A 25,523-nucleotide genomic window follows, 5' to 3' on the forward strand; every position below is an offset into this window, starting at 1 on the left:
AGTCGGAAAGATATCTGACTATAAAAGTAATAAAACATGACTGTGAGACCTGCTTGCAACTTTAGTAACATTTGGGTATTTTCTTTAATAACACACCTTTACTATTCCTGAATTAAGCTATGGTGACCACCTGTATGGAGCCTAGCTAGAAACTGCCCTATGTACCTTATAGAGAAAACAAACTAATGGCTACCAGCGAGGAGAGGGAAGAGGGGAGGAGCAAGATAGGGCTATGGGATTAAGAGATACAAACTTCTATGTATAAAACAGATAAGCAACAAGGATATTACATATAGCACAGGGAGTTATAGCCATTATCTTGTAATAACTTTTAATGGAGTATAATCTGTAAAAATACTGAATCACTATGCTACACACCTGAAATTAATATAATATTGTAAATCAACTTTAGTAAAAACAAAAAAGATAGCTTAAGGAAAAAGTAGCTGAGCTTTGTTACAGTGGGGAACAGTTCACAGTGCTGTGACCCTGTCTCTAGTCGGTGACCAAAAGGCAGAAGTCACGGATTGCCGTGGGGAAAAGGACTGACTTCTCCAGAAGACATAACCTCATTCTAGGGACAGCTGGATATATCTTTATTTTAGATGTTGCCTTTGACAAGTTTTAGGGAATTTTTAATTTCACATTTCAGGTGAATATTCTTAATTTGAGCTTTTGGGCTTTGCTAGAGAGCATAGGACCCTCAAAACTCAATGTGATGATCTTGGAACCTCCCTAATTTCTTTCTTTCCATTCTCAGTCTCTCTTCCCACTTCCTTTCACTCTTCTGAAAATTAACACCTGCCAGCGAAATCAACTTTACGCTGCTTTCACTGGAGGCTGGTGTCTAAAAATCAATCCTGGCAACTAATGTAAAGTGAAATTTGGAAGATGCCTGGGTTCTCATGGAGTCGTGCAAGCTGAAGTTATTAAAGAGGATTAGAAACCACAGCTGGTGAGCAGATGGAATGCTTATAATTTCACAATCTTAGGTGGCTTTAAAGCCAAATCTGCACAAAACCTATTTGCTTTTTCTCTAGTTCATTTCCCTTTATCCTGCTGGAATATAACCCTAGTCAGTGTGATACTTTAATTGTTGTAAATGATGAGCCTTAATAGGTCACTCACTTAGATGAAAGCATTTATAATTCTGGTCATGCAATTTCTTACTCAATTGCATTTCAGTAACCACTCTTTAATAATGTACTATGAGAAGCTCAGTAGATAGGGAGGAGAGAATAAGACTTGTAAATTTCATTCAAAATGTAGACATGAAGACTACTTCACAATAACACTAATAATATAGTATAATTACATTATGATGAAGACTAGTTCACAGTAATTACAGCTAAACAGTTCATCCGCTTGCGGCTTAAAGAAACTTGCCAATCAGTTCCTGCAGCTCTTTTTCTGTGTCCCTTTCGTTAGAAATTCTTTTGTTATGCAGTCAGACAAGTCACCTGGACCAGCCGCCTTCAACTGCTGTGCCGCCTAATCACAGCCCACTGCCCCGCTTTCCCCATGTCCTCCTCCCTCGTTGTTCTGGCTCGTTGTTATATGGGCGTCTTGTATGTGCGTAGAGCAACTGTAAGCTCCCCAGAAACGCACTTTCCTGCACTTCCTGGTGGATTGGTGTCTCCTACACAAAGGGAAGTGTTTGTGAGGCTTCTGCTCAGTAACTGTTAAGAAGGTCAAACTAGGACCTTTATTCTACTAATTTAAAGATATTAATTTATACCTTAATGGCTGTTACTTTATCTAAGGACAGAATTAGTACCCACTATCCTCTTAGCAGTTCTTTATCCTTACTGAAAGACTTGAGAAAAATGGCTGCTTCACTCAAGCCATTGCAGAACGTCTGAAAATACAGAAAAACAGCTGGAGCCATAAATAAGTGAGTAGTCTGGATACACTCTGTACTAGCTGGTGGGGAAGAAAACAACACACAGATATTTCAGGTGGTGCTGCACAGCAAACAGCTGTAGTTTATGGTCCGTCATAGTCTCTGTTCTTTTGGAGCCAGTATGTGCTGCTTCTGTAAAGCCACAGTCAGCTGCAAAAATATTGTAACATGTGTTTTGGAAGCAATTACTGCATAATAGTATTCTAGCCTCAAAACATCCTGAATGATATATTTCTATACGTGGGGAGAAAGGGAAGAGCATATTGTGTTACTGATGCGTTGGCACGAAGTAGTAGAATTGTCATAGGAAGTGGTCTTTTTTTGGATCAGCTTTTCAAATGATTTTCAGTCGCTTCTTTTTTGGACTTCTAAATTGGCCTTCTGTAATTGGATATGACCTCTTATAAAGCAAGTAGTATAAACACATTTTAACTTCCACTGTAATTATTTTGTACTGAACCAAGTAGTTTAGCAATCCCTTCAAGCTGATAGATTTGTACATCTATCATAAGTAAAATTGTTCTCCCTACCCTTCCCTTGTTCCCTTAGGTGGAGGGGATGGCTGGGTGAAAGGAGGTTTTGGAGACCCCCTAAGAAGAAAAAGAATTAGGCCAAGAATTAGAAGACCTGGGGTTAATAGTGGGTTCTTCTAGATTTGCCTTGTGTGATATTGACCAAATTCTGAAAATTCCTAGTTTGTAGGATCCATATCTAGTAAATGGGTATAATAATACTGAATATTTCCATATATGATATACTTATTAGATTACGAGGGCTGCCATAACAAAGTACCACAAACTGTGTGGCTTAAGTAACAGGTACTTAACTTTCTCATAGTTTCTGGAGGCTAGAAATCTGAGATCAACGTGTCTACAAGGTTGACTGTTTCTGAGGGCCATGAGGGAAGGATTTGTTCCAGGTTTCTCTCCTTGGCTTGTGGATGGCTGATTCTTCCCTTTGTCTTCACATCATCTTCCCTCTATATGTGTCTCTATCTAAGTTTCCTCCTCTTATAAAGACATTAGTCACATAGGGTCTACCATAATGACCTTATTTTAACTTAATTACCTCGTAAAGACACTGTCTCCAAATACAGTCAAATCTGAGGTACTGGGGGTTAAGACTTCAATATATGGATTTTGAGGGGAATACAATTCAGGCCATAACAATACATTACAGAGGGCTATCTATGTGATATACTGTAGTTTATAATTCTTCAAATTGCTCTGTGTATTCAAAATATTTTAGTACAGTTTTATTCTGGTGGGCACATTGATAGGAAAAAAAAACGCACTTTCCTTCTTTAAAACCTAAAACTTAATACCCAACCGTGTTTTCATTCCATACGGTGAATTTGCAAGTGAAAAGATACATCTTTTACTCTGGAGGAATTAGATGGAACTGTTGTATACACCATATACACCATTCCGGTTACTATCTCTTAGGGCATCTTTTTGTTTGACTCTTAGTTGTAGAGTGTTGTTTGGGAAGTTATTAGGAAAGCTTCGCAGGAATGGGTGAGTTGAATTGCTGTTGCCAGCAGGGTCAAAGCATTCTAAATTAGTCTTTTGCTAGAGAGTAAATAGACTCTTGCTTGGAAGTTTTGAGCCAATGGCAGTGTTTTACTCAAAGTGTCTAACTGCTAGACTGCTTACTATAGGTAGTAAGCCATAAAGACAGAGTCCACAGTAAACTCCAAGTGTGACTTTGTGGGCCTGGGATAGAGGGCAGTGCAAAGAAGGAGAATGCTCAATGGAGAATGCCAAGTTTTTCGTTCACTGGGATTGCAATTGGAGGACTGTTAATTATGGGAAGAAAGGCAACCAGACAGTCACATACTCCAGGGCAGAAAGGAGAAAGGGTAGTCAGGCCAGTTGGAAGCATGCATTAAGATTGCAAAAAGGGAGACTTGCAAATACTTGTGCAGGTCAGACTTTCCTATTTGGCTGAGTAATTAATCGGTAAATAGGCATAATAGAGTCATCTCAAATGGTTCTTTAGAGATGCATGATTTGTACACACAAAAAAACTATTGTGGAACAGGGAATCTGGAAAACAACTAACTTGGCTAAACAAAACCAAGGCATTTTAGCCTCTAAAAACAACTTTGTGCATTCTGATTTAATTTTCTGAAACGAGATTAGTATGTAGCAGATTAAAAGGTTACCACTAGTAGGTAAAATGCTCCATTCTTCTTCAGGATACTATCCAGAGTGAGATCCAGGAATTCTCAATTGCTTAATTAGTGAACGTGCTCAGTTGCATTTTTATCATCACAGCAAGCGTGATGGCTTTATTGAGGGATTTTTTTTTTTTGCCAGGCAGACTGTTAGCTTTGGCTGTTGAAATATTTCTAATCTGCATCAACTTTAGGATTCTTACTGAATTCTTACTTAATTTAGTATGTGCATACTGAATTCCTATGCAAAAATGGAGATGTATATAGACCTTTGACACAGGTTTATCATAATGTGTTATTTGATGTAATATCGTGATCTATCAAGATGTCATCCCTTTTAACTTTCTCCACCATGGCGTCTGTCATGTGCTTGTTTCTAAATATTCAGAGAATAAAAGCACAGTAGGTGCATTTGTGCATAAGTGGTCTCTGACCATTTATTCAGTCATACATTCAAGACATACTCCTGTGCAGGTACTAGGTACTGGGGGATCAATGACACATAGCAGTGATGTGATTCCTGTACTCATGAAGCTTACCCTTGCCTTTTTTGGAGAAGCGGAGGCTATACAGTTGACCCTTGAGCAACATGCGTTTGAACTTCTCAGGTCCGGATTTTTTTCAGTAGTAAATACTATAAATACTATAGTACTACACGATCTGTGGTTGCTTGAATCTGCGTTGATGGAGGAACTGCATTTATGGAGGGACGACTGACTATAAGTTATACATGCATTTTCAACTAAAGGAAGGGTCGGCCCTGCTAATCCCCACGTTATTCAAGGTTCAGCTGTACTGTGAACAAGAACATGCAGTGGGATATATACTTAAATATGGAGAGGAGGATGGGATGTTAGGGGAGATCCTACAAAGAGGACCATTGCAGGTGGTGGGTGATAAGGGCAACACTGCCTGGAAGAATTGATCGCTCAGCAGAGGCATGAAGGATGAGAAGAGCGAGCTGGACCAGGAGGGAAAGGATAGACTCTGTACTGTCCTTTCACCCTTGGGTAACGAAAAGGTTTCTCACAAATTAACCTTTTACATTTTGATGTCTTGTAATAGAAATTTTATCACTATAAGCTCTAGGAAATTATTTTAAAATCAATTAGCTGGATAAAAAATTGTCAATGTTAATTGCTGAGAGCCATGTTTGAAATCTTTTTATCTCTGTCACTCATTCCTCTTTTGCTGCCCCTCTTTTTCTTTTCTCTTTTTTTCATCTCTTCTGGGTTTTTTTCTTCTGTGCCAACTTTTATATTTTCATCTAGAGCATTTTTATTTCTTGTCCAGTTTGATACATGACCCAAATGGCTACTTTTGCTCATGGGTTTTCCCAGGGAGCCTGATGCGCTCACTGTAGTCCAGGAGTTACATACCTCAGCTGTTAGGATATGGAGCCCAGGTGAGCATGATTTATCATCTGCAGACTTTAAAATGTGGCTGGTAAAGTGTGCCATTTATTGAGCTGGTTTGGGGTATAAATGTAATATTCCAGTTCTCAGACCTTTTAACTGATATTTAAGTATACATGCAGAACACATTATTAATAGGCCCATGACTTTCCTGTTTTGAACAACAAGGGCAGCCCATTTGGACAACAGAGATGTCATCTGCATGGCTCAAGAGAGTCCTTTATTTTATACAGAAAACTGAAAAATTTTAATTCCAAATAATTTCATTTTATGAAAGACTTAGAATGAGATAGCAAGATCAGTGCCATATGACTTCAGTTTGCTTGTGAACAACTTAAGACTTCTTTCGCATTGACCTTAGATTTGTGGGATGTCTGCTCTATTATACATGTTTTGGAGAACAAAAGGAAAACCTTTAAGAGTAGAGGGCTTCTGACCCTCAAAATGATCCCAATTCTGGAGAAAAATTTCTCATAGATAGCATTCTCCATGTAGATGTTTCCTGCTCTCTGGACCAGTCTAACTTTTCATTTTCATTTTTTTTCTCAGTTTGATGCGTTTAGAATACAGTCCATTTTCTTTTCTGGATTGGGGCAGATGGTGCTGTCTCTTTCGATTATCTATGTTTTAAAGGAAATGTTGACTGGGAAGAACGAGAAATAAAACATGGCCAGATGAAATTGAGAGCAGAAATTATATAATCCAAGAAGAGCCATATGTATTCTGTGTTTTTCTACTCAAAGTTTACCATGACTCATGTTTGAGTTTCTGGAGTTCAAGTCTGCTGTATTTTAAAATGTCATTTAGGATGGTTCTTTGGGTTATTGGTTTGTTTTAACTTTAATTTCTAAAAGATACAGAAACGAGAAATAGATGGGGTTTTTTCCTTCCTAGTCACATTTAAATAAGAAAGTTCTTGAGTAGTAGTGGCTTTTGACAAATCCAGAACTTTTGGATAAATTCTACTTAATGCTCATAAAATCTGTCACCTGCAGTCTGCACATTTTCCCACAGTTGGCCAAGTGATCTTAAACCAGAATATTTAACAGGTGTTCCAAACAGAAGCCTGAAGGAAATGAACAAAGGGGCACAGAAGACAGCTTGAAGGCTCTCCTACTGGCTGTATTTGAGAGAGTTTTAGCATTCAAAAGAATGATGGCAAAGAGGATGACAAGTTTTATTGAGTGGAAAAAATAATCCATGACTTCATAGATAATTAATGTGAGAGAGGGAACTAATTAACATAGAAGGAATGATAGGAATATCACCATCTTACAAGTATCAATATAGTAATATCTTCTGGCAAAGATATTAGTGTTTAACCATCAGGTGAAAGGGGAAGAGGGTGCCTTAACAACAAGGAAGTAGGTCACATAATACTAGAACTAAGTGATCGAAGGGCTGAGTATCACCAGAAGGTTCAAATTGGTACTGTGTGCTTCCTTAAGTGATGGAATGGGAAGTACATCCATACAGAGCTCTTGATAAACATTTTTAGCCTGAATCTAATTATGAGGAAATAGTCACACAATCCAGATAGTTGCATACGTTATAAGAAAACTGGTCTGGGGACTTCCCTGGTGGCGCAGTGGTTAAGAATCCGCCTGCCAGCGCGGGGGACGTGGGTTCGCTCCCTGGTCCGGGAAGATCCCACATGCCTCGGAGCAACTAAGCCCGTGCGCCACAACTACTGAGCCTGCGCTCTAGAGCCCACATGCTGCAACTACTGAAGCCCGTGCACCTAGAGCCCGTGCTCTGCAACAAAGAGAAGCCACCACAATGAGGAGCCCGCTTGCCGCAACTAGAGAAAGCCAGTGTGCAGCAACCAAGACCCAACGCAGCCAAAAATAAAAATAAATTAATTAAAAAAAAAAACTGGTCTGGACACTTCAAAAATATTAACTTTAGCAAGACAAAGAATATAGGAGATTTTTATTCTAGATTAGAGGAGACTAATGCAACACATGTTCCTTGATTGGACCCTGGACTTGGGGTTGGGGGGGAACATTAAAGACATATTGGAATGACCGGGGCAATTCGAACATGTAATATAGATTAGATTTTATTCTGTCAGTGTTAAGTCTCTTGGTGTGATGTTGTGGTTACATCATCACACCAACAAGAAGGTCCTTGCTTTTAGGAAATACATGCTGAAGTTTTTGGGGTGAACTGTCATAAGATCAATAACTTCAAATAGTTCTGGAAAAAAATGTGTGTACGTGTGTGTGTAGAGAGAGAGAAAATGTGAACATACAAGTATAGCAAAATGCTAATAATTGGTCAGTGTAGGTGAAGGGCATATGGCTGCTCATAATACTGTTCCTTCACTTTTCTATAGATTAAAAAGGTTTCAAAATATATATTTTTACACATCAGGAAATTTCACAGAAAATTTTTCATTTCCACATTCTCTGGAAAAATGGCAGTCTGTCAACCTGAGACTCCTTAGATCCTGCTTGGCAATAATTGATTGGCTACATAACAGCTGCCTCCTTTAGATAGGGTGAAGGCATTTTCTGTTTTCCACAGTCTTTACCCTTCCCTTTTGCCTGATATGTCCACCATCTTTTACTCACTGACATTACCTGCCAGGTGACTATATGCATTTGTTGATTTCCTGGCTGAGGTAGGCTGTACCATGAATAGTAATGCTATTTCCATATGTCAGAACTCTGGTGAGTTATTTCGAGCCCTAGCACATGAAGTTAGTACTGGATTTGATTCCTATATCAGCTGATGAGCTTCACTGGGTTCTTTGGCCATAGACTGAATTCTGTCCTCATCCCCAAATGCATATAATTTCATCATGTGAGACATCAAATTTTAAAATGTGGGTGTAAAAACTGTTCAGAACTTGCTCGATAGGTGGTATAAATATTAAAATTCTCTTTCAGATTTAATGTGTTACAAAATTGTGCTGTCTGGATTCTGCCTTGCAAAATCAGTTGAACAGTCTTGCAAAAGTATTGAATAAGCTACTTGAAAATTTTTCAATGTGACATGCCAAACCTTAATGAAAAAACATTTTGTGGAAACATTTATAGATGCCAGTGCAGAAAGTAGGGTATAAACTTTAATTACCTTTGTAAGTCGTTCTACCCTGTGTTTAAGCGATTGCTTTCCTGTTATACACCCAGGGAGGGTACCGGGTCTTTCTGGGTAATCATGGAGCTGAGCCTTCCCCCAAAATAAAAGAGCTATATCTGGCACAGTTTAGGGTTCAGTTAGCCAGTGACACAGTTCAAACATGCAGAGGGAAGGAAAGAATAGGTCTAGTACTAGAGTCAGGCTTGCCAGGCAAGCATATCTACCTCATACTTTATCCATTTTTGTGGGTTTTTCATCCCTATATAATTTGCTGTTCTTAAAAATGCTAGCTGCTTCTGTCCAGTTCCATGTGCCTATATGATTTTTGCCTTGTGAAGTAAACAGGAGAACTTTTCTTAGAGAATTTGACAGAAGTGAGCATAGATCCTCCTAGTATTTTAGGTAGAATCCAATTTAGTTGGCATCACAGGAGGAGGTTGAGAGAGAAACTTGAGACCTGGGGTTCAGCAAGGGTAACGGATCTGGTGCTTTCGCTTTTTATTAAAGCCCAGACCTCGCACTTTTGTATCTTATTAACTGAAGTGTAGTACAGCTGTTGCCCGAATGGGACCCATTTTGCCTATGGATAAACTAATATGAAAGTTCCTAGCAGGGCTTTGCTCAGATCTTGGGCTAGGACAGAAGATCACTCTTTCTTCTGAATTCCAGAAATAGCAACAAAAGCTCAGAGGAAATCAGCCTCCCTTGTCCCATTTACATTCTCTGGCCTTCCCTCCTATCCAGCTGGCCACTCCAGCTGCAAAAGGAATTCATCTCTCCTCTTCTGCTTTCTCTAAGGTTCCAGAATCTGTCTGGAACCCATGTTGCTCTGGAAAATATTTTCCTAGACTGGAAGGCAACTTCCCACAACGTATGTTCGCCTACCTGCTGCTTTCTTTTCACTGTTGAGAGTCTGGTATTCCCTTGTCTGTCTTTCAGGATTTCAAATAGTGTAACCACTTAACCAGCTAAATGGCTAGAAAGATGTTTGTCTTTGCATTTTTAGCATCAGGATGATTGATATCTGAAGGTATTTCTGGCATATTTGTCTTTGGGGATTAACTGCATTGTCTTTATATTATGTGAATTTATTCCTTGTGAGTTTATACATTTTTAATGTTTGTATTTAGCGCCGCTAACTGTGGATCATAATCACTAAATGGAGATTGTTAGGTAGTTAATCTGACTTTCGTATGCAACTATTGATTCCTCTTTTTTCCCCAGGATGAGTAATATTTTAAAAATGAAGATGATAGATTTATTTTTCTGATTAGAAAAGCAATTCAGCAAGCATTCGTAAACTGTCTTTCCTTTACCTTCATTTATTCTCATCAGCATTGGTAGGCATTGTCTAGATATCCAGTTTGTCCCTATTATTGAGCCACTTTTTTTTTCTTTTTCATCCCAAAGTACTGTTTTTTTCTGTTCATTTAGTTCTTATATTGAGGGTTTGCTATTGATTTTAAGCCTCTTAAAAATGGACACGACCAGAAGTCGTGTACTTTCCACACCCTTAGTTTATTATATATAATTTTGAAAGAGAGTAGCTAAGTCAGCTCCTTGGCAAATCTGAGAAAGCATGTTATGTTATGCTGGGCATATCTGTAAATGAACCCTGTGGATGAGAACTAGACAGAAGGGTTACAGAGAAATAATGCTGATGTCATTTCATTGGAATGAAGGGGCTGCTGTCACAACCATAAATACATTCTATAGCTAGCAGCTAAGTGTCTAGCTCTGTTTCTTTTCTAAGAAGGAAAACAGTGAAACAAGCCAAAGAAGTAAGTTGTGTTTACAAAGTGGGATATTTTAATTAGTTTAGGCCTTACAGTTATACAGACAGTGTGAACTTACAGTTCTTTTTGGAGCAAACATGAAAACCATTATTTGTGGAAAGTTTAAATTTCACGTGACACGTATTCCGTCTACGTGCGTAGGGTTTTTGTGGGTTTTTTTGTCCTTTTTCAAAATAATGTATTTGCTTTGCTAGTGTATTTTTATTTTAGCCTTCCCTGTGCTAAAAATGCTCTATTTTCTTGGGTGGAGATGTGCGTTTAGGAGGGAGGAAGGGTATAAGTTGCTGAACTGAATCTCTCCTTCCTTTTTTTTTTTTTTTTTTTGGCATGTCCAAATAGGGTAGTTTTCACCTCAATTGGGGCATGTTTAAACAAGAGGCTTCCATCTTAATCCCTTTTCAAGAAATTCCCTACCCTCAGTGTGTCTATATCTACAAAATAAAATGCTCCCTGCCCCCCTCTGTTTGGAAAGCTGTCCCGGGAGCGCCCTGTAATCCTTTTTTACTGATCAGAGTCTTCACCACAGGGGAAAGACTTTCAAATATTAAGGAGGTGGTGATGTAAAAAGTGGGTCGTCATGTCTGCCCACTTGAGCCATGGTCACAAACAAAATTGAAGCAGGTGGAAAAGTGGTTTTAATTTGATTGCTCACCTCATGGCAGCTTCAATGTGGGAAGAAAGAAAGTTGGCTTATAAGATTTGCCTCTGGATAAATTTACCTGCTGCAAAACCAGAGGGAGGAAGGCAGCCCTGATAGTGAAGAAAGAGCACCTTGCCCTACAGCCTCGCACTTCTTCCTCTTCTGGACAATCTCGTTCGGTTGGCACACACCAAACTCTTGGGGGTCAGGGGAGGACAAAAACAAACAAGGCGTAGTTTCTTTTTAAACTTGATATAAAAGGTATCCTAACGGCACATCACCAGAACTGTTCTTTCTTGTTTTGTTAATTTTTGTGAGGGGATTGGTTAGCTTTCTAATTTTTTTCTCCTTTGCACACACTCATGGTGTGTCTGTGAGAGAGGGACAGAGACAGAGACTGAGAAAAAGAAAGCACGTGAGCAGGCAGAAGCCTGGTCCAACTGCGAAATGTACTCTGTAGAGCTGGTCTCTGTTTTATGGAAAGGGTAATAATTCATAGACTACTCCGAGGCACAGTTAAATCTGGCTTAGGGAGAGGTGGGCCAAGGTCTGAATTAACTCAGTTATTTAGGTAGTGGAATTGTGCATTTTGGCATTTTCATACCAGAAAGTAAGCTTTCACACAAGAGTATATTTTATGTGTGGTAAGTAACTGTCACTTTAGCTCAGTTAAACAAATTTTATTTTCGCTCTTGTTTGTGCAAATTGTGTGCCTGGCATTTATTTGCTTTTTTTTCTCTTAGTCTGCGGTAGCACAAATGGGAAAGCGTTACATAAATGTGGTGTGAATGCATTTTCCTCTTCTTTTGCCGTAGTCACAATGCAGAACCTTGAAAGAAAGAAGGAATCCAGTCTGGCTTTGCTACCACATTTCTCTTGATATAATAGGGTAGTGGCTGTCCTGTCACTGCCCTTCCTCCTCAGGCCCTGCCCTCTTTATTTTTGATCTTTGCAGAATCCTTTGTTTATCTGGCTCCATTCATGGCCTACTTTTTCTTGTTCTTCCTTTCCTCACATGCCTTGTCCCCAGATCCAAATGCCTTTGCTCTATTCATTTGACAGCTTTTTCAGAGTTTAAGAAAGAAACCCAAGAACACAAACCCTCTCCTGGGACTTAGGGGGTCTCTGCTGCCACCTCCTTTCTCCCGTCCGCCTCAGGGCAAACACCCCGCCAGTCCCAGCCTTCTGCCCCTCCCTCTCGCTCTCCCTCATGACTCCTAGTTCGTCATGATGCAGCCAGAGGCTCTGCTTGCTTTGGGACATGTACTAGACTTGTGGTCCTGGGGAAACCTCCTCGTTTGTCCCTCAGCCTCATTCCTCGGTTGACAAAGACACCTTGCAGATACTGTGCTCCGAACTGGACACGAAACTGTGATGTGCAGAATAGACTGCAGCCCTGCCTCCTGCTGTAAAATGGAGCAGAGAATGTCCATCTTGCCAAGGAGGCTGTAAAAATCAGCAAGGTGATGGTGCCTGACCAGCACATATCTAGGTGCTCAGAAAATAGCAGCTTTTGTTATTACAGTGAGACAGACAAGGCAAGTCCTGACCTCTGTTTGGAAGTTGTTCAGTTGGGTTTCCTTTGTTTTTTGTTTTAGTTTTATTTATTGATTTTTGGCTGCGTTGGGTCTTCGTTGCTGCACGCGGGCTTTCTCTAGTTGTGGCGAGCGGTGGCTACTCTTCGTTGTGGTGTGGGCTTCTCATTGCGGTGGCTCCTCTTGTTGCGGAGCACGGGCTCTAGGTGCGTGGGCTCAGTAGTTGTGGCTCGCGGGCTGTAGAGCGCAGGCTCAGTAGTTGTGGCGCACGGGCTTAGTTGCTCTGCGGCATGTGGGATCTTCCCGGACCAGGGATCGAGCCCATGTCCCCTGCATTGGCAGGCGGATTCTTAACCACTGTGCCACCAGGGAAGCCCTGTTTAGTTGTTTTTAATTTCAGTCAGAGCCTTTCACTTGTATGTCTGGCTCTTACCCAAAACCCATTTTTTTCAGTTTTCAGCAGATTCCATCCTCCCCACCTTCTAATTCAACCTCCTTTCCCATTTTTCCTTTTTCTGTCAAAAGCATAACCATTTCTTCTATCATCCGTGTGTGTTTGAAAGCTGGCTGTGGGGAGGAGGTCTTCAAATTTTTTTTTTTTTTTAACTCCCCTTTCTTTCATGCCGTATGTCTGGTAATGGTCCGGAGGATTCTTCCTTTGGAGAGCTCTTCAATTCTTCTCTTCTTTCTTTGTTGGATAGGCGATCATCTCTGTTCTAGTCTAAACCTTTATTACCTCAAGGATAGGGTCTGGCTTCTTGTCCTTCTGAGACACTTTAAATGTCAGTCATGGCAGAAGGCAATAAAGACCTCCTTCAGCTAGCAGTTTGAATGTATCTAGTGTTTGAATGTATCTCTGTGAGTGTTTGAAACCATAGGGTGCTTCAAACTCTGGAGTAACCAGTGATTCAGAGAGTATTGTTTTTAACAAGTGAACCAGTTCATTTATTGCAACTGTGCTCATGTGTCTTTTACTGACAACTAACTTCTGAGATGCACAGCATTTACAGTTGACTTAGTAGGAGTTCCCAGAAAATGTGAGGCTATGTTTTGACTCACAAGTATAGTCCGTTATCTGTATCTTAACACGAATACATGATTATAAATGAGCTTGGGACATTAAGTCTTTGGAATGTGAGTTTTCTTTTAGTTGCAGTTTTAAAAAATATGATATTGCCACCAGCCCCTTTCTTTTTCTCACCAAAATAAAAGTAAACATTCTGCTTCTACTAAGCAGAATGCAGTGGGGAAGAACGAAGAACCGATCCTTTGGAAGTTCAGGGCGGAGCCAACTAGAAGTTCTTATTATTTTTTACGTACGCTTGGTTTATTGACTGAGTCAACAAGTAGGTATCGAGCTGTGAGTCTGCAGGAACTGTGCGAGGTGCTCTGGGCTGAGTGGTGAGCACGTCCTGAAGCAGGGCCAGGAGCTGCAGCCTGCCCTGTGGCCTCTTTTTTGTGTCCCTCACCCACTAAGCTGGGGCTTACACTTTTAAGTGGCTAGAGGAACAAAGAAGACTGTGTGACAGAGGCCTCTGCGTGACCCACAAAATTTAAAATATTTACTATCTGGTTATTGACAGAAAATATATCTGCTCTGGACCTCTAGTGTCTCTGCCTTCCTGAAGCTTACATTTTAGTAGGAAAGAAAAATAATAAACGAGTGAACAGTTAGACAGGAGAATTAATGTCCAGTTCTGATGACTGCTGGGAAGGAGCTAAGTAGGGTACGACGATGACGGGAGGGAAGCCGGGACAAGGGGGTGTGGGCTGAGGTAGGATTCTTGGAAATTAGACCTGAACATTGTGAATAAACGGCCTGTGAAGAGCTGGGCTTACTAACCTGCTCTCACCCCTAGTCCACTTCCCCCTTCACCTCCCAATGCCTGCTTGCCCACAGGACTCAGCTGGGTGTTGGTTCCTAGGAAGCTTCTAGAGCGGTCTCTCTTAGAGGGCCTTTACCACAGCGCCTGTCACTTTGTAATCTCCTGTTTGCTTCCATTCCTTCCCCCCCCTCACCCCCCCCCCCGACTTGAAATATCTTGAGGTCAAGGACATGTCTTGGTAGTCATATATCTCTAGGCATATAGCTCATAACCTGGTTGAACAGTTAAATAGATCTGTAGACTCAAAATTAGACTCCATCAAGCAGGTCGTGAAAGTCAAACGTTTCTTTTAGCAAAACAGATTAAATTTATCCTACTTTTACACATCCTTCCCACCCCATGCTCCCTGCTCCAAGTACTTTTCCTGTTTCATCTCAAAAACAATTCTTGCTGCACCCCAAAACTTGCCCATCTCCCCATCTTATTAAAAAACACCACCATCCTTTCAGTTGATTAAGCCCCAAACGAGGAATTAGCCTTGATTCTTCTCATTCCCTCGTCCATGTCCATCATATCCAACCCTTCAGCACCTATACCTCCAAAACCAGACCTATTTTTAGCATCTTTACTACCACCCCCGGCCCCGGCCGGCTAGCTCCATCCTTCACCTGGGCCAGTGTAGCAATGTGCTGACTGGTCTTTCTGCTGCCACTCTTAGCTTCCATATATCCATTATTCATGCAGACACCAAACAGATCTTTTCAAACTCAATAGTATGTCAGTCCCTCCACTTAACACTCTAGTGGTTGCTCATCAAACTTAGAATAAAACTTGAATTAAAAAATCTGAACTCACAGCCCTTCATGAACCGGCCTCTGTCTTCAACCTCATCTCTTCATTGCTCTCAGCTTCTCTCAGTTGCACTGGTCTCCCCTGTCTCCTCCTTAGGGTTCTCTGTTCCCTGTTGCCTGTTGAATTATTAGGTAGAGTTCAGTGTTAATCTGGTCAGCGTTGTGACTATGTAAACCAATAATAGTGGCAAGTTAACACAACCACAGTGAAATCCCAACCCCAAAGACATCCTCATTCCTGATTTTCATTATCATGTTTGTGGTACCAAAAGTTCATGGTAACAGGCAACTGACTTCATGATAACCCTTGTTAAAGGCTTGGGAAAGGAACTTGACAACCTTACTGACTTCTAATGGCATTAACTGTTTTTCTTTTTTCCTCTTTTTGCCACGCAGAGTATGAGTTGGAAGTAAAGAGGGTGCAAGACATTCTTTCGGGAATAGAGAAGCCACAGGTATGTCTTCTGGATTTCTCAGCGTAAATGGCGCTTTTTTAAGTATTTCAAACATGCTTTTCTTTTACCACACAGTAGGTAAGCAAAAGGGCCCCTTTCCATTGCGGATTACTCACAAACTGTGAAATAGTGTTGTTATTAACGGAGCATGAAAATGTAAAACAGCAGTCTTCTGTTTAGTCATCATCCACCAAAATGTCTTCTTCATTTAGATATTCGGGATGCAATTAGGTATTCATCCCGATTTCCGGGAGTACCCCTTCCCCCACCCGCTAAGGCTACAGAACAGTTTTCTTTTGGTAATTTCCCTTTACCTTTGTAAATGTAATAATAATAATTTTTGAAAACCTCAGTAATTCAAAGTATTTTTCCAGGTAAATTTCAAAAAGGTACGTAAATATTAGCTGAGTAAAATAAGTCCAAAGCATAATGGCAAGGAAAAATGTTGGTGGGAGTAGTGATATTGTGAGGTTTTAAGTTTGATTTTGCCAAATGCTTTGAAATTCAAGTGAAAAATTCAGAATGTTGATTCAGGCTTTCATCTGAGTTTAGAGAGCCAAAGTTCTTTGGAGTGTTTTCTAGCTAAATTGGAAAACCTTGATTCTTCATGTGTTTCAAATACTGAGGCCTTTTAACAGAAGGGTCCAAACATGCCTCGGGGCACATAGTTGAGTTTGACTAAACCTAAAACCATGAGGTGTTGCTGGACTACAGGCGCAGTAGGGCACTTGCAGAAGCGTAGGGTGTTTGATGCTGGGCTGGGGAGTCTGCACTTGATCCGGTAAGGAGTGGGTTGCCACTGAGAGTTTATAAGCAAAGAAGTTATGTTTCTTATAATCAGGACTGTACTTTCAGGAGGATCAAACAGCCGGCAGGTGCATTGCAGTGAGAAGGGCATGGACCCAGGGAGACAAGCGTCTGGCATCTGTTATTGTAGGGCTGGCGAGAGGCTGTGGGAATCAGAGTTAGGGCGGTGGCATCAGATGTGGCAAGGAGAGGATGGATACTAAAGCCATTCTAGAGCGAAATCAGTCAGGCATTACAGCCTATCAGGTGTCACGTGTTAACTGGGCTTTCAGGCTCAGATGACGCCTTTCAGGAGTTGCTTCCTCTGGGCAGGCTGCCCTGATTTCTGTCCCATCAACTGGGATACTCCCCACGGCATTTGGTACCACTGGTACTACATGTGGTACCACAGCTTCACTGTGCTCTGCGTGTATTTAATACATTGTACTCCATTTACTTGTGTTTGTGTCTTTCCTGGTAATCTGTGAGTTCCTCTAGAATAGGTTTGTGTCTGTGTCCTCTCGGTATCTTCAGTGCCATTCTTAGACATGTGGAATTTGTTTTACCAGCAGGGTATCCAGGAAGACGAATAAGTGGGTGGTTGAGTGTGCCTGGTAGATCAGTGCCGTGGAGAGAGGGCAACAAGATATACCTGGGGAGAGCACGTGCATCGGAGTGACCATTGGAATCGTAGGAGTGTATGATAGCTTTGGGGATGGGGTAGAGCACAGGGAGAGCTTAGAGAAGGCTTGAGGGCAGAATCATGAAACAGGCTTACATTTACAGTGCAGCAGAAAGAAGAACCCATGAGGGACACACGGAAGTCATAGTCGGCGTGAGAAGGCAGAGCAGCAGGTTCGTTGACTGTCCGGGATGTAGTCAGACAACTTCATCATCTGGTCTCTGTCCCGTGTACACACACACGGTGTTTTTCTTGAGTTATACCTGATCATTTCTTTACTGCAGAAGTGATAAAGTCTGTTTCTGAGGATCATGTGGCTCTAGAAAGATAAAAGCAACATTTATATGTATTGGTCCTTTCCTCCTGATTCAGCATTTATTAAATGCTTAACTCTTCACAGGTTTTAGAGCAGGGTAGACAGGGTTTTGTATAAATAGTCATGATGTTAGGTGTAATATAGTCAGATTGTCACCTGAGAGGTCAGAAAGTCCAAAATGAGTCTCACTTGGCTAAAATCCAGGTATCGGCTGGGCTACATTCCTTTCTGGAGGCTCTGGGGGCAAATCTGTTTTCTCGCCCTCTCCAGCTTCTAGAGGCTACCTGCATTCCTTGGCCCATGACCCCTTCCATTCTCGTATCTCCTTCTCTGACTTTCCTGCCTCCCTCTTTTACTTACAAAGACCCGTTACTCATACTTGTTACTACATCAGGCCCACCTGGGTAATCCAGGGCAGTCCCTACTTCACAAGATCCTTCACTTACTCACATCTGCAGAGTCTCTTTTTACCTTGTAGGTTCCAGGGACTAGGATGCGGACATCTTGGGGGTGGTCGTTACTCTGCCCACCATACCAACCCCTGGTCCCCACAAAAACCTTCTCTGCTGGATGACAGTCCTCCCATCCTCCCCAGCCCTGTTAGTTCTTCACACCATTATTCTCCCTTCTTTCCTCTCCTCCCCCCTCTGCCTGAAACTCTTACTCGTGGTTGTGCCTTATTTATCTTTGTGCTCCTAGTACCTAGCACTGCCCTTGGCACGTTGTGAGCCCTTAACATGTACTTGGTAAATAAATGTGTGGCAGCCTGCAGTGGCTGTAGTGAGGTTCTGCCAGGTGAGACAGATACCTGACGGCTGGCCAGCATCACACGAGGCTCAGCCAGCCTGGTGGGATGTGGGCACGGCTGGGAGCCAGAGTGCGAGGCAGCAGCACGCAGAGGAGGGTCCTGTGAGTTGGAGCCCAGCGTGGCCATTAACTGGCTCTGTGACCCTGAGCCACAGTTTCCTTACCTTTGAAAGGTCGGATAATAAATACCATGTGGGACTATCTGAAAAGTAAATTGTATGCTATTTATAGAGTCCTTGGAATGGAGTATTTTCCTAGAGTTTTTAGCATATCATTAGGCAAAAGTGAAACTCCCTGCTATACTCTGAAATGGGAAGGAGGGGCTGTTCACCTTCTAGGAAAAGAAACAGCTGCAGAAAGTTCGGCACACAATTGTCTGAAGGATTGCTGTTCTAAATTTTTTTTTCTTTCAGCTGCACCTGGTAACACCTCCAAATAAAACACATATATTTTTCTTCAAGGTTTTACGGATGGTTTGTTTTAGGTGTTAGAAACATTACTGAGGACTTGTAGATTCCAGTCATCTTTCTAGAACTTTGGGCACCCTGAATTAAGCAAGTCATTTACTCTTCAGAAACCCAGATACTATAAATATCCAAATACTTAGCCATTAAATAAAACAGGGTACAAATATACAAGGTTTTTGTCCCGAGACTGTAACAATTAGGTGTCTTGGGGACTGTGCTCATACAGCCACTGCTGTACCACAGAACTAAGCTGATATGATTCTAAGTGGTTTACGGATTAACCTCTGCTAGTACCAGCCAGCTCCAACCTAACGTGGTTTAATCTGCTCTGATGGTGGTGCTAGATGAAGTCTCCCACATACTGGGCTGTTTATTTTCAGGATGTAAATAAATGTAACTTGGAATTGTGGTTCTGCATTGTTTCTATCCGCTAATGTTCAGCTTGTAGAAACAATTGATTTGTTGGTTCCAGAAGTGAGTAAACTGACCTAAAAGAAGAACAACTGTCCCTGCAAGAAGCAATCCCTTGAAACGTAAACAGCAGTAGATCTGGAAACAGATTTGAGGTTCTTAGCACTAAAGGAATTTTAGTAGCAGATGAGTCTGAAATTCCTGGATTTGAGCATCCATTTCTTGGAGTAATGATCTCTTTGACCTTTTCCTTTTAAATTTTCCTTTATGTTATTATTTTTCATGATGGGTACTTCAGAAGTGAAGCCAATATTTCTATGGTAATATTTTCTTAACATACTCCCTAAATTGGATCAGCAGACCTCCCACATAGTTAAATCCAAAGACCAAATTTAGAAGCTACTAACTTACATAGAAATATTTTTGAACACGAGAGTAACAACTTAGTAACTTTATGAGAGTAAATGGTGTTTTTGATCCAAATAATGAATATCATTTGCATATAAGATAGTCTGAAAACTAAGAAAGTAAAATTTCACAGAATAGTATTAATATACTGGGATGAACAGGAGAGAAAGGGGAAAGGAGAAAGAGAGCTAAGGATTACATACGAAATAGGTACAAGATAATGCGGTCTTATCATTTGCGAATATGTGTATGCATATGTATATGCTTTTAACTAGCAGCTGTTCTCACGTTCAAATCTATATTTAATCAATACATAGACAAAAATGACTTCTAATCAGTGTGTAATTGTTTAGAAGTAGATGGTTTTATGAGTCCTTCAAAGATACTTCAAAGCAGTTTAAGTAATTTCTATGCAGACTTAACACTAGTAACCTTCACAGCAGACTCTTATATCACTAGTGCTGAAACAAATGTCACGTTGGATCTTGTCCAATAACTTTGTAACTAAAAATCACCACTTTTATCACCATTACAAAGGAGATTGATTTCTGTTTATGGTAGAATCGTTAAGCATCAGCAAGTCAGTTAGTTTTATGGCTTCTAAACTTCCTTTTTTGGATCACAGCCATGACAATCATTGTGATGATCAGGTTAGCCATGCCCCATTTCAGTTCAGTGGTCACCGCTGGTGAGAAAGTTTCACCAGAGAGAGAGAGACTGAATGAATGAAGGTGAAGCTTGTGTACGAATGCTGTTGCTCTGCAGTAGGCTTGAACCCAGCCTAGTTCCCAGAGTTCTGAATCTCTCATTAAAGTTATCACCTCCCTGGATGCTTGGAGTAAAGGCATCTACTGCTGAGGATTCCCCTTTACATGACACTCTCTTGAAAGGCACCGTGTAATTTCCTGGCATCAACCTTGGAGTGGGAGTGAGTTCCAAGTTCTAACAGAGACAAAGCACTCTTTCTCTCAGGATTCCAATGCCTGAAGAAAGGAAACCTGAGGCCCAGGAGTCAGTGAGAGGGAGGGAGGGGGGAGCACAGGAGGGAACGGGTCTCTCAACTCTGGTAGTAGTCTAGGAGGCAGGCTGCTCAGATCCAGGAAAGAATTCCCAGAAGCCGCCGTCCTTTGAAAATGGTGCTGAGTTCTCCAGGTGCACTTCTGATAGGCTGGCTGATGGGAAGGATGCACTTGCACAGAGGTCTGTGTTCACATGACAGTTGGCCTTCCTAAGGCTTGCTCAGGGAACCTCGGGGAAAGGTGAGCGTTAGTTTAGTTGATGCTTCAGGTGTTGTACATCACTGTTGAGTTAAGTAATAATTTAACCAAGTCCTAAAGGAAAGACAGTAAATTCTTTTCTTTTTTGGTTTGATTTACGTATATCATAAAATGATTATCACGACAGGTGCAGCTAACATCCGTCATCTCATATAGATGCAATATAAAGAAAGAAAAAAAGAAAAAATTTTCTTCTTGTGATAAGAACTCTTAGGAGTAAATTCTTAATAGCTGATGAAAAAAGTAGAGTTTAAAAGGATGTGAATTTATGGATACCTGTTCAGTATCTAAAGTGCTAGCATTTGACTGAGCTATTTTGAGAAGTGGTGTTAATTTCACACCACCATTCATGGAATCAGTGTTACTACATACTGTGCTCTTGGAATTGGGCCACTTACCACCTCAGTTGAATGTTCCTCTGTACCTAATCAGCATCTTTTTAAATTATAAACTGAACTCTTCATAGCAAAATACCTTGTTTTAAGTTAAAAATCAAATATAATATCCAGTATCTCAAGATTACTCATTAATGGTGTGTGAAGGAATTCAGCAAATACAATGGTGTATGTGGTAGAAACGCTGCCTTAAAATCTAATCAGGGGAACAACACACAGATAACCAGGTAAAGCGGAGGATAATGAAATGAGTGTCAAATATAGGTGCCCGCTCAATGTGGTTGGAGCACAAAGAAAACAGTTGCTGATCCTGAGCAGGGAGTCAGGCAGCACCGTACAGAAACTTTTCCTGAATTGGCCTCAAGCTGCCATGGGCCCCTCTGTGCTCAGTGTATCTGCCGTGAGGCCCCTCACGCATCTCTTCATCAGGCAGAGGTCATACCTTAATCATCTTTGTGTCCACAGCCCCTCACAAGTTAAGCTATGATGATTAAATGAATAAGCAAAGGCAACATTTGAACTGGGTCTAAAGGAAGTTTGTTAAAGGCAGGAAAGTGGGAAAGTCCAGAGCTAAGTCTCAGGGGCGTGAGAGGGGACGGCATGCTGAAGGGCAGGTCACAGCCGTCACAAGAGGAGCAGGCAGGAGAGTTGCTGCTAGTCTGGAGCCATAGCAAGAAGGGTCGAGTTCAATTCTGTAACAGTGTCTCTCCAGGTTTTTTTTAAAGATGTTTAATGCTGGTCTGCCATCCACTGTTGTTACCTGTATCAGAAACTCAGACTGTCTTATTCCCTTTGATTTTTATTTTTCATTCAACATTTACTAAGCAGCCACTAGTCACAGTTGAATATGACTTAGGCCTTCTCCTTAGGGAGTCCCACGGTCCAGTGGGGAAGGTAGGCAAATGCTATTAACATGATTAGCAATGAGTAGAAGAGATAGCAGCAAGGTGCTGTGGAACAGAGAGATGATAGGATATTTCAGGGAAGGCTACTTGGGGGTAGTGAGGCCAGCCTAGGGTCTTGAAGGATGAGTAGGAGTTTGACTAAATAATTGGTTAAATATATAATGATGCTGTATCTATTTGGAACAGAGATGATATGGAGGGACCTCTGCTCAAAATGGAATGCGTGATAGACTGAAAAGGGAAACTCAGTATTCATTTCCATATTTATTATTCATGCTTTTAAATTATCTTATATTTTAATACCCTTTATTTAGATCAGATAGTGACAAAAATAGAAGAAAAAAAGATAGAGACTTAGTAGTTTAGACATCTCCATCCACAGCCTACTCTAATCTACAGCTATAAAGTCTTGTATGAACGTTAAGCTTTAATGTATGTTTTAACTCTCATTTTGTTTTAATGTTATCCAGACCAATATCTAGAGAGCAACAAAATAAACTTTAGAAAATTAGAACATTAAAATGCATTGACAGATTTATTTTAAAGAATTAGACCGTGCATTAGATTAGGTTTCTCCAGAAACAGACTCTGAAACAAAGATTGGAAGGCAAATGGTGTAAGTGGGGAGGTGCCCCAGGAAGCACGGTTAGAGTAGAGACGTGAGATTGCAGAGGAGAAGCCAGTGCAGGGTCTGTTAATGAGCAGGTTACAGCTGCGGGCAGCTGGGGCTCAGTCCTGCCGAGTATGCCTGGGAGATAGTGTAAGAACGTGCTTCAGAGAAGCCCTAAATAAGAGGGAAAAGTTGGGGCGTTGAGAGTCCCAGATTCCTTTGTTCAAATGAAGCCTTGAGCGGAGGCTAAAGCAAAAGATAAAAGCAGAGCCTAGAGAGGTGAAACATCTCCACACATATTTCTGCCGTCTGTCAGCCTGGGCCATGGTTCCGTTTCCACCCCCCACCCCCCACCCCCACCCCCGTACTGGGTTTTCCCAGGAACCTGCAGGACTTCGGGGAGCGTGGTTTGAAAGGTCTCGGCTTTGCAGAAGAGTTCGACATCAAGCAAAGCTTGGAGGCCGCTGGAAAGTACCTGTGGATGTGGGTTCCTTCCACATAATACGATGGCCATCATGGAGATTATTGAAATATGATGTTCAACTTTTTACCTTTAGAAAAATTCTCAAACGTGACATTATTTTTACTTTCTGGAGGACCAAGTGTGAATTGCATCAGACTTGGACATAAGTTTGCATAATAAGGACAGATGTTTTAGGAGCTATAGTTTGGACATCAGGACTTTGACAAAAGAATGCCATATAGGATGGGTGGGTTCTTTTTGGTAATTAAAGTAAATTTGTAAATTAAAATAAATTCGTTTTTCTTGAGTTAAATCTGAGCCATTTTAATGCTACTACTAATAATCACAAAATGTTCTGGGGAGAAGTGTAGTGTCTGATTCATGTTTTTCTTCCTCAGGTTTCTAATATTCAGGCAAGAACGGTTGTGTTGTCCTGGGCTCCCCCTGTTGGACTTTCGTGTGGACCCCACAGTGGTCTTTCCTTCCCCTACAGCTACGAGGTTGCTCTGTCAGACAAAGGACGAGATGGAAAATACAAGATAATTTACAGGTAGCGTATATTTCCATGTGTTTTTCTCAGCTGCCAAACGTGAAATTGCTGTTACTAAGGAGAAGAAAAAACAAAGGAAAAATTTAATGGCTTTGCAAATTTTCCTTTAAATAGTTCTTTTTAAGAATTAGTGATAATTGTAATGTCAAGAGTTAACTTTGTGCAGGGTAATTGCTAATCAGAAATGACTTTTATACAGCTATTTGGTGTTGGTCAAATATGTCACTTGGTTATGTTAGCTTGCCAGTGTAGTACTAAAGAAAAGTTTCCATTAATGTTGTCAGAGCAAAAAGTGAGCATGCCTCTTAGTTTTTACATATATCACGCACTTCTATGATCACCTCTTTTTAGGCTCAGACCTTGTGCTAGTCTTGTTTTTCAAAATTCTACGATGTTTCCATTTCACCCTCCTTCTTATCCTCTACAGTAGTTTTCCAGTGTGCAGTAAAGCTTTTCATTCGGAGGCTATCTTAAATCGTCAAAAGTTTAGCACACCGAATAAGGGATTATCCCCTTCCACTTTATGGACTCCCAGATATTAACCATTTAAGTGATTTATAGCTGTGTTCTAGATGTGATAAAAAATTTTTAGGGTCAAATCTTTTCTCTTTTGTAGTTGCTGACACTGCTCAGATTTGCAGAGTCGGAAATCAGAGGCCATCTTGTTCTAACTACTTGTTTGACCTCTCTGTGACTGGCCCTGGGAACTACTGACCAAACCCGGTGTAACATGGTCACACAAAGCCCACCTCTTCCTCTGCCAGAGAAGCTGCTTTTCTCTTCTGTTTCCCTGCTGCAGACCTCGCATCTCCCTAGCCCCATTTCTAATTCTTAACTTGCTCCAGGGACTTGTCTTTTTCTGGACAAAGAAAAGGGGGAAAGAGAGACAGACAGAGGGAAGCCCTTTAGTCACTCTCTCCTGTTGCCGCCACGTAGGGCTCTGTCCTCTCTTCCTGGACTCCTACAAGAGTCTCCTCAGGCTCCTCCAGCATCCACTCTTGCTCTCCTCCCATCCAGCCTCCACGCTGCAAAAACAGAAGTCAGGACAAGCCTCCCCCCTGTGAGAACACTGCAGTGCTTTATCACTGTGCTTAGAATGTAGTCCTGACCCCTTGCTCTGGCTCACAACCATTGGGTTCTATTTTGAAAAGTCAGAATTGGTAGTGACCTTAGCAAAATATAGAGCACCATTTCCCCCAGCCCACCAAGAAACAGTTAGATTCTGTCAATGCATGATGGTCATTGGTGGCAGGAGCTAGAGTCCCAAGTGCCCAGTGAGGCAGGCAGGTAACATAAGTGAGAAAGTACGAAGCTTGGGAATGAGGTGAACGGTGAACGGGAACACTCCTGTCTTCATCGATGAAGGAGCAGCTGCCAGTCACCTAAAGTAGGTTGTTGCATAAGGGAATGTAGGCCTAGATTTGCTGATTCCTTGGAATTTTTTTTAAAGGAAATGCTAAAAATCTGAATTATTATGTAAACCTTCCTAATGTTAAACTGATTCAGCAAATTCAAAAAACTTCAAAGATAAACTGCAAGTCAAACAACAGAACTGCACATGCAGGGTGTGGACATTGGCCTCCAGTTTGCAACTTTAAAAAAGTATTTTTATTTGAATAATTTCAAACTTATAAATGTTGCAAAAATAAAGAGATCAAGGAATATCTCTTTATTTTTTATCTCTTTATTTTATGCTTTACCCAGATTCACATATTATTAACTTTTTACTCTATTTGCTTTACTATTTGATTTCCTCTCT

At 41.1% G+C, this 25,523-nt stretch overlaps 1 protein-coding gene across 2 annotated transcripts in view; it reads left to right on the top strand.

Annotated features, from left to right (window-relative positions):
* The window catches only part of FNDC3B (fibronectin type III domain containing 3B), a 357,932-nt gene that overhangs the window by 231,434 nt on the left and 100,975 nt on the right, over positions 1–25,523 (top strand). For both annotated transcript variants that reach the window (XM_082654911.1, XM_082654912.1), the window contains exons 7-8: positions 15,629–15,687; positions 23,613–23,764. In XM_082654911.1, the coding sequence (XP_082511037.1) occupies positions 15,629–15,687; positions 23,613–23,764 (211 nt within the window). The remainder of the gene's footprint in view (positions 1–15,628; positions 15,688–23,612; positions 23,765–25,523) is intronic.

This window comes from Grampus griseus, assembly GCF_964374135.1.
Source record: "Grampus griseus genome assembly, chromosome: 5".
Lineage (NCBI taxonomy): Eukaryota > Metazoa > Chordata > Mammalia > Artiodactyla > Delphinidae > Grampus > Grampus griseus.